General features: G+C 46.1%; 2 protein-coding genes across 2 annotated transcripts in view; both read left to right on the top strand.

The window, feature by feature from the left end:
- gcn1 (GCN1 activator of EIF2AK4) overlaps window positions 1–984 on the top strand; it is a 40,607-nt gene extending 39,623 nt beyond the window's left edge. Inside the window, exon 58 of the mRNA XM_062543519.1 lies at window positions 93–984. Coding sequence (XP_062399503.1) covers window positions 93–218 — 126 coding nt within the window. The 3' untranslated portion in view covers window positions 219–984. The remainder of the gene's footprint in view (window positions 1–92) is intronic.
- A 483-nt stretch (window positions 985–1,467) lies between these two features.
- rab35b (RAB35, member RAS oncogene family b) overlaps window positions 1,468–10,000 on the top strand; it is a 14,890-nt gene continuing 6,357 nt past the window's right edge. Inside the window, exons 1-3 of the mRNA XM_062543518.1 lie at window positions 1,468–1,834; window positions 9,309–9,359; window positions 9,586–9,709. Of these exons, the coding sequence (XP_062399502.1) occupies window positions 1,783–1,834; window positions 9,309–9,359; window positions 9,586–9,709 (227 nt within the window). The 5' untranslated portion in view covers window positions 1,468–1,782. The remainder of the gene's footprint in view (window positions 1,835–9,308; window positions 9,360–9,585; window positions 9,710–10,000) is intronic.

The raw sequence follows: 10,000 nt of genomic DNA, 5'->3' as shown, positions 1-10,000 counted from the left end.
GTACCTTCAGTTGCACAATATGTCAACTCTAATATTGATGCACACTCATTTTGTGTGTGTGTGTGTGTGTGTGTGTGTGAATGCATTTCCAGAGCATGAGTGCCATCCTGGACTCTGCCAGCAATGACCTACTGTCGGACTGTCACCGCCGTTCCCTGAAGAAGATCTCCGCTCAGCCAGAGTCCAACGAGGAGATTGACGACACAATCCTCACGTGATCGCCCTATCACGTCGCTCCATGGACCCTTCTGCCCCAATCAGACCACCCCAAGGAGCCGTAGTCCCGCCCGCTTTAGTTCTGGCCTGGCCTGCTCATCACCGCTCTCCTAAATACCCCCCCCCCCCCCCCCCACCCCCCCCCATTCCGTTATCAGTCTCCGTGTGATGGAGGTTGACCACACGGTTCAGAGGAGACATACTGTAAACACACACACTCTCTCTCTCTCTCTCTCCCCCCTTCTGGCCTCCAACCACCAAAGTGTTTGTGTCGTTCAAGAACTGACACAGAATTGAACAGAATGTGAATCTGCCTTCAGTTCTCTCCACCTGATGATTTTCATCTTTTTCGTTGTCAACGCCGGCGATAGTTTCCTTGAATGCTTTTCATTTGTTGTACAGCCAGCTCCACTGGCGCTTCATGAACACGCACACAAAAAGGCAATTTAAATAAAGAAAGAAATTGTGCCAAGACTAATAAAAGTCCATTTAAATCCATTCTAAAAGGTTCAGGTTCAGAGCAAGTCTGAAGAAGAGAACATGGATTTGATTAAATGTGTCTACCGTGCACCTGTTTGCTTTTTCTCTTGCTGTTTTATTTTCGAGAGTGTGAGTTTGTAAGGGGAGTGTGGGGGGGTTGTAAGGGATAACTGAACATTCTCTGAGATTCGGAGGTGTCCGGGGTGAATCTGACAAATCAGTATAATGTATCCCTTACCTGCAGAAGAGTGGTAAGACCCCTTAATAAAGACACTTGCCTTAACTTCTTGTCGGGTGTTGTTGTGGATTGATTGATTCATTGATTCATTGATTCATTGATTGTAATGTATTGTGCGCATACTCATCAATCACAGCACAGGGAGCCATTAGAAATCCGCACTACATCCACCTGGATGGTGCCATATGCCACTATCTGAACTGAAGCCACACTGGCCTTGAAGAAAATAAATACTTGTAGAGGAGAGTCATGACGTTATAATCTGAACATGAAGTGAAGTCAATAAAATGCTATCGATGTAATCGGCTATTTTGAACATGTTTGAACAAGTCTGGTTTATCAAAATGAACTTAGCGTTTTCTATAGCATTCATGATTGCATCGATTGAAAGCTGTGTGGAAACAACTGAACAACAACGATAACATGTCAACGCCAGCGCGTGACTGGATGCCGTTTCCTGTGTCTTGAACCTTGGGCTGCCGTTTCACTGGCGTGCAAGCTCCGGTAACTTACAGATGCCCTCTCAGTGCCTGCGGTTTGCCAGCCGCGGGAGTGACACACTAATTCAAACGCGTGTCAGGCGTCTGCGCAGTCGGGTTGGGCGCAGTTCGTACTCGAGACGGAAGCGGAGTTTCCGGCTCTTTGCTACCGACTGAGAGGAGTGCTGACGCCGCCAAGCCCCAACGAAAAAGCCCTTTGCTCTTCGGAAAACGTGCACTTGATCGTCGGTTATAATATCGTCGCATCTGGGCTCGCTCTTGGTTCGGTCCGGACCCAGGGTTCGGTTCGGGGAGAGCAGAGGAGAGGCGCGGAGCTAACAAGGCAGGGGTGACCCACCAACTACCGGCATGGCCCGCGACTACGATTACCTCTTTAAGCTGCTCATCATCGGGGACAGCGGTAAGCAAATACCGGGGATGTGGGACGGGAGACGGGCCTGTTCGCCTTCTCTGTTTACTTGCTACACAACGGGTTGGGTATCTTCTGTTTCGCCCGAGTTTTAGTGTGTGAATGTGACTTGCGACAGGCTTTTCTTGCAACCCATGGTTGTCCTCGAAGTCGCTAAGTGGTGTATTGCGCTATTGTGGGAGAGACCTAAATTGCTGAGCGCTGAGACATCATGATCTTTTGCATACGGTCAATTATTCGTCTTCGATTAGTTACACGTGGAGTAGGACTATTCCCGTGAGAGAAGTTCTCTTGTTGGTTGTCGTTTTCCTGCATGTTGGATGAAAGGCGAGGCTCCAGTTTGGTAATGCTAGGACGGACATGTCAAGTCAACTAAACAGGCCGGATATGAACTCTGCATATTTTGGTCGCTTGAAAATCCGGCTATCTCTAAAAACGAAGTGTTTGATCTCACGTTTCCGATCTGCAACATACTCTGATCTATTGATTTTTGTGAAGAAAAAAATCACAAATGAATTGGATAACCTAGATTTCTGCGTTCATATGTCTTTGGCTAAGCATTTGCCCACAGCACTTAATGTGGACTATGAACTTTAACATTGGCCTTTAGTCGCCAGTACATAGGTCTCTATCACTATACACGGGTTAACATCATAAGACTGTTCTTCAGCAAGGGTGTTCCCTACTACCGTAGTTGTCGTTGCTAGACTTTGAACTGCCTTTGCGGTTATGGGTTCATTAGTAGCTGTCTGACTTATGTGATGTCATAATTCTGTGTTGATTAGTCATCTTGCTCTCCTGACAGTGAGGCAGTTAGTTTGTCAAATGAATTGGCTACAATTTATAATCTACTATAAACAGGTGGTTCTGGTTCACAGAAGCTCTTTTCTTGCTTTGTGAATTTTGATGAGATATTGCCACATGGGACACTGGCAGTGTGGTATTATGCCTGAGGCACTCTGTGTGTGTGTGCATATTTGTGTTGTGTGATTGTGTTTTTTTTTTCTCTCTCTTCCAAAACACCACAAGTGTTTGCCATTCCACACTGCATTTAAAAACATTGCTCTCCAGTACTTCAGGCCTACTGTAGAAAGGTGTGAGTGTTTGCATGCCTCAAAAGGACACTTTCTGCGTGGAGCCCCTTTTGTTGTGGTCAAACTGTGATGCCATGGCGGGAGCTCAAAGCTAGCGGTGTCATCTCAGAGTTACTCATTGCTGAATGTGAGTGGAGAGAGAACAGGGGTGATGGCAGGTTCAACTTCACATCCTGCCTGCACAACGGATGATGCATCTTCTCGTCACAGATGGAGCAAACGCATACGCTCAGCATGCTGCTGCTAGCAGCCACACTCTCTGGGTGCCACTCATTCGTCTTTTTATATATCCTCCCCTCCTTCCTCAGTCCTCGTTCCCACTGATCTAGATAAAGAATGATGGGGCGGCAACAATGGGATCGTCTGTCCAATGCTAGTTATAGATCGGTGGGAACGAGTCTGGAGGACCGAGCAAAAGGTAAGACTCTGGAAATCATGCGTCTGTAGGTTGTCCATGGTGTATGGTATGCCTCCTTACTGGCATCATGGTGTTTTGTTTCAGAATTATGGCTGAGCCTGACACTGATAGTCATTCGCGTTTTTAACCCTTTTGAAATGTTCATTTGGTGTTTTTTTATGCGTTACAAGACATTATGAGCAAAACACTGTAAAGATCATTCATGAGGATTTCTGGTTTGAAATGTCAGTGTATCAGCTCAGGTCTCCAAAAAAACAGACAATTAACTAATCGTCATAGATGATATACATACTAGCTCTTGTTTTGCTGTGAAAAGATTTTTTGGTGAAAACAACTTATGAATGTACGTGCATCACTGAGGTTCTGAAATTAGGTTCTGGGGTTAAACCAAATGGCCGTAGTGGGTCTTTAAGAAACCTGCCGACTGTGGAACCAACGCACAGTAGAATAGTTTAGTCCCCTCTGCTTCCCCAAGGCCTCACAGTTCTATTGTAACCACAGAACAGGCTGTAGATGCACCACGACATTCAGTACACGTCGTAGTGTACCAGAGACTCTGTATGGGTTTACTGTAGGTGTACTGTACTCTGTATGGGTTTATCCAGTACACGTAATAGTGTACCAATGAGACTGTGTGTGTCACTGTCTTTAACCAGCACACCTCATGGTGAACCAATGAGACGCTATGGGTTTACCCAGTACACAACGTTCAAGAAAAGTAGCTGTGTGCACATCCCACCTTACAGGTGCAGGACAAATGAGGAGTAACTTAGGAAGGAATGTAAAGTCCGCAACACTGATAAATTGCTCCCGTTTAATGAAAAATGCAACGTTTCGACCCTACTGGGCCATTTGCCTGATGAAGACCCAGTAGGGTCGAAACATTGTCTTTACCCAGTACACCTCAGTCATAGTGAACCATTGAGACACTATGGGTTTAACCAGTACTGTACACCTCATACTAGTGTACCAATGAGACTGTATGTCTGTCTCTTTCTGTGTTCGTTATTGCTTTAGTGCCCCTCATAAAGGTTTAGTGCAGTTGTGTCATAGTATGTGTGTTGCACTATGCTTTTGCACGGTTAGGCCTATCTCTCTTCAGTGCTCCACTATCGGTGTTTGCTTAGTGCACACACAGCCTCACTTTCTGTTTAATGTGTTGGCCGACAACTTGAAGTGTGTTTTCAGTAACCAGGTGGAGTGTCTGTTAAGAGCCTCGGTGTCCTTGTAGTGAACCGTCCCTTCTAAACTCCCTCTTCTCCTGTTACTGAGTCGCACTAGTTACACCTTGCCTTGCAGTCGCAGGCTAAACATCACCTCTGACCTCTGAGAAAGAAACAGTATAGCCTACACCAACAGCAGATACGGAGACTGCAGGGGCAATACTGATAGTGTTACCTCTGAGAGTATGTACCCCCATGACAAATGCCCCTGTCAGTATTGCCCCTCTGAATATTTGCGCACTGAGTATTTGCCCTTGTCAGTATTGCCCTGAGTAAGTATTGCTCTTGTGACTATTTGCCTATGATTATTCGCCCCTCTGATTATTTCCCTGAGTGAGTATTGCTCCTGTGACTATTTGCCTACATATTTGCCCCATGTGAATATTGCCCCTTTGAGTACTTGCCACTGAGACTATTAACCCCTCGTCTCCTCATAAATCCCTGTTCAGGTTATGAGTGTTGAACCCTGAGCCCAAGAGTCTAGTGGCCCATGACCATGTGACTGTTGCTGCCTCTGCTGCAGTGTCCCAGTGCTGCTGGGTTATTGGGCCTCTCACTGCCTGCAGTGTCCCAGTGTTGCTGGGTTATTGGGCCTCTCACTGCCTGCAGTGTAGCAGTGCTGCTGGGTTATTGGGCCTCTCTATGCCTGCAGTGTAGCAGTGCTGCTGGGTTATTGGGCCTCTCTCTGTCTGCAGTGTCCTAGTGCTGCTGGGTTATTGGGCGTCTCTCTGTCTGCAGTGTCCTAGTGCTGCTGGGTTATTGGGCCTCTCTATGCCTGCAGTGTTGCAGTGCTGCTGGGTTATTGGGCCTCTCTATGCCTGCAGTGTAGCAGTGCTGCTGGGTTATTGGGCCTCTCTATGCCTGCAGTGTAGCAGTGCTGCTGGGTTATTGGGCCTCTCTCTGTCTGCAGTGTCCCAGTGCTGCTGGGTTATTGGGCCTCTCTCTGTCTGCAGTGTCCTAGTGCTGCTGGGTTATTGGGCCTCTCTATGCCCGCAGTGCATCAGTGCTGCTGGGTTCACAGGCTTCTGGGGACACATGGTGGAGGGTAGTGCCATGGTGTCGGTGAGCTACTCTGGCCCTGTCTGGACTCAGCTGTGGCTCTCCTTCAGGCTGTGCAGAAAGGCCACTGTAGAGCACTGGCCCTTAGCACAACGCTGCTGACATTACACCACATGCATGACCGATCAAATCTGTTTCATTGATTGTTAGATCGATCGATTGATCGATCAATCATCCGTTCATTGATTCATTGTAGATTTACAACCATCACCTATGCGGTAATGTAGCCTAATGTTTAACAGTAGTCAGTTAGTCAGTCAGAGAAGGTCTGCTCTGCAGGCTTCTGAGATAGTGCTGCGAGCGCAATAAACACAAGTTTAAACACGACAATAAACAGTGTTTATGATTGAAATCAATCCACGGACGACATACAGCACAACTTGTCATCTTGATGGATATGATCTGTTGGTGTTACACTCTGTGTTATTCTGGCCATAAAAAGCCGGACTGTCTGTTGATGATGTGTCTCTGAATTCAGATGAGGGCTGGGAGGGAGGGCGTAGAGGGAATCATTTGGTGTGTGTGTGTGTGTGTGTGTGTGTGTGAGCGAGACAGTGACACATTTATAACTGTTGTTGTGTGCAATTACACACGGCAGTTTAATGGTAGACTGTAATTACTGCTTTGTATTGAGGAAATAAATCAGAGCTGTGAAGGCCACAGAGAAGCAAAGCAAAGCGTAGCATAGCATAGCATAGCATAGGGTAGGATAGCGCGGCATAGTGTAGTAGCATATTGCACCAAACAGGCATAGCGTAGCCTAGGGGTGGACAATGCGCCTCAGTCCACCCTGACGTCCCTCATGTGCAGAGAGTGAGTGAGAGAGCTCCGGGGTGCCCCAAGGGTGCCTGACCAAAAAAAGCCTTTCAGAGATCTCCGTGGTGCGGTGCGGTGTGGTGCGGTGTGTTGCTGTGCCAGTGAGCTGAGCAGCTGAGTCACCCCCAGTGAGGGGCACACAGGCTCTGGGGTCGGGCATCAGGGGCGAAGGTGCAGTCAGCTGGCGTAAGCAGCAGTTCTGGCACGGGCACTCAGAATGGCAAGCTATGTGAGACAATGGGCAGAGGTGGCATCTTTGCTACCCTCTCATCCACACACACACACACACACACCCACACACACACACACACACACAAACATATTCAGATACATATGCACACAGACATAAACACACTTAGTCCCTGCACCCCCTCACCAAAAACACTATTACACACACACACACACACACACACACACACACACACACTCGGACACACACTGCCCCTTTGCTGGTCAGTTGTAGGCCTCACGGCCCAAAAGAGCACTGTGTGTCCATTGTAGTGGCCCCAAGCCTCCTCCCATAGTAAATAGTTCTGTTCCTTACACAAACACATTCAATGCATTTAGTCTCTGTGTTCACATGGCAGAGGCTGGATAAATGCTATGTTTTCTTACACAAACACATTCAGTACATTTAGTCTCATTCATAGTATTCATATGACAGTGGCTTTGTGAATACGACTTTCTTTCACAAACCCATTTACAGCGTACAACATTTAGCGTTTGGCCAATACGACAGTGATTGCTTTCAGAAGGATGTGTAGCGTGACTAGGAGAGCCATGTCTGATTATTCTGCAGTCTTTTATTCAAACACACCCAGAAGAGCTGAATGATCGGAGTTGGACGACTGGGTTAGTCTGGCCTTTGTGTGGGCTGGACTGAATTACGTTATGAGTCAAAGGTTCGCCAGCCGCTGTGTGTGTGTGTGTGTGTGTGTGTGTGTGTGTGTGTGTGTGTGAGAGATAGTGTGTTTGTTTGTTTGTTTGTCTGTGTGTGTGTTTCTAAATGTCCATATAGTGTCATACAGTTTTTCCACACTCGCCCATTGTGTGTGTGGGTAGGTGTTTGAGCTGTGTTTCTTTTGAGCTACAGCAATGAGAAGAGCTGTTCCATCCCGCACACACACACACTTATACATCACACTCACGCATTGCTGATGCAAGCCACTGGTCACGGCCTGTGTGTGTGTGTATAACTGCTCTTTAAGTGCCTCTGTGTGTCTATATGTTAGTGTGTGTAGTGTACTGTATGTGTGTGTGTGTGTGTGTGTGTGTGTCGGGTAGATTTCATGTCAGTGGAGATTTGCTTTCTGATTGGCTCTTAATTCCTGGCTGGTGGAGGGCAGACAGACAGATGCTCATGTTACCCCCCGGCTAGACAGCACACACACACATGCACACACACCACCCTCTATGGGTTGTCCCCCTATCAAATAGCCTGCTGAAGATGGAGGTGGCATTTTAATCTGGCCCTAGTGTGTGTGTGTGTGTGTTTGTGTGTGTGTGTGTGTGTGTGTGTGCCCGTGTGTGTGTGCCCGTGTGTGTGTGCCCGCACCCACTTATGAGTCCTCCTGACACCTTCCCACTTGTTGAAAGGCTTAGAGGGGCGCACGGCCAAGTGGAGGTGCTGTCCAGGGGGGTTATCAAATGAAGAAGTCCAGAGTAGACGCACACTCTGATCTCTTTGTCTATTTATTAACCGATGTTTCAGCACACAGCCTTTATCAAGCTTTAATCAACGAGTCACATGCACTGGGTTTACATAGTCTTAGGTAGAGGCATCATGGGTAGAAAGCCAGGTGCAGGCAGTCACTTAATTTACTATCACAATCAATCAACCAATCAATTGCGATGAATGATATTGAATAAATATAACAATAATTACAATGGGAGAGTCAAAATCATAAGGTTTCAAATGACAAGACATAAACAGCTCCATGGAAATATTAAATGTAAATATGAAATATATATGTGCATCTGTCAATAAATAGATCATATAATTCACAAAGACTATGTTCCCTACCTGTAGTACATTCAAACCCAATAGGTCCATATGTATAAATGTAGGATAATCATTTGATAAATGGTCTCAGTTCGAAGTCCTCAATGAGATCTTCTGGATTTAAAGTGTGTCCAGATAAGAAATCCAAAATTTCAACCATCCACAATCCAAAAGATAAAAATCAAAGGAATTATTTCATGCAATCTCTCTCACATGCTGAAACTTCATTAGACCCACTAGTACCATAACTTGACATATAAGTCCTTGTAATCAATCTTACAAACCCTTACACTTACAAGCCAGTGAGAGGTGGGGGCAATGCGGGAGGTGAGTTGGGAAATCCTGGAAGAGGGTGTTGGCTAATCCTGGAACGCTAGATGCAGTCGGTCCAGACATTAGCAGTCTTGCATTTTCACTAATTTAGGTGAATCTCCCGCAGTTGCATTATTTGTTTTCTGTTCTGACCTTTAACATTTGGAAATTTTATTTAACATAATAATGATAATAATAATAAATAATAATGAAATTAAATTAGCTGCAATTTCTGAACATTGCATTTTTTTATTCCGTAGGAAAAAGTGAGTTGTAAGTTGTAAGAGGTGTCTGATCATTTGCTTGATATGAATGACCACACACACACACACACATACACACATGTACATTTAGAGTATTTCTGTTAGTGTGCTGGGGAACAGTCGACTGGTTGAATTAGGCCAAGAAATTGTGCGATTTTTTGTTTATTTTTTTAATTCATCAATGTTCATTTTCCCCTCCAAACTAAAGGCGTCTTGTACTTTAGGTTGAACTTGTACTTGTGGCTGATGAATCTTCTCTGCGCTTCTGTGTGTTACAGGGGTGGGCAAGAGCAGCCTTCTGTTGCGATTCGCAGACAACACATTTTCAGGTAAGACACACAGTCACACACACACACACACACACACACACACACACACACACACACTAATTCGCTTCTCTCAAGGGATATTCTTATCCTAAGGCCATCTATGTTTACAGTAACTGACTGATCTCAAACTGAATGTAGTATTTCAAAGAGGTATTGTTCATCATGTGTGTGTGTGTGTGTGTGTGTGTGTGTGTGTGTGTGTGCGTGCGTGCGTGTGTGTGAGTAGGTAGCTACATCACCACGATCGGCGTGGACTTTAAGATCCGGACGGTGGAGATCAACGGGGAGAAGGTGAAGCTGCAGATCTGGGACACGGCCGGACAGGAGCGCTTCCGCACCATCACTTCCACGTGAGTCACACACACACACACACATACAAAAACACCCACATACATGTGACACACACACACACACACACACACACTCATACACATGCAGTATACATGTAACAAACAAACACGTACATGTAGCAAACACACCCACTCATATTGGACATGGCAGGACAAGCCTGCTTTCCTCACCATCACCTCCACATGATATCAGTGACCAAGGGGTAATGTCTCACACACACACACACACACACACACACACACACACATGGGCCTCTGGCTCTTCAGGCATGTTTCCATGCCCCAGGCTGA

This window comes from Sardina pilchardus, chromosome 8 (assembly GCF_963854185.1).
Source record: "Sardina pilchardus chromosome 8, fSarPil1.1, whole genome shotgun sequence".
Classification (NCBI taxonomy): domain Eukaryota; kingdom Metazoa; phylum Chordata; class Actinopteri; order Clupeiformes; family Clupeidae; genus Sardina; species Sardina pilchardus.
This window is presented reverse-complemented; position numbering and strand designations above follow the sequence as displayed.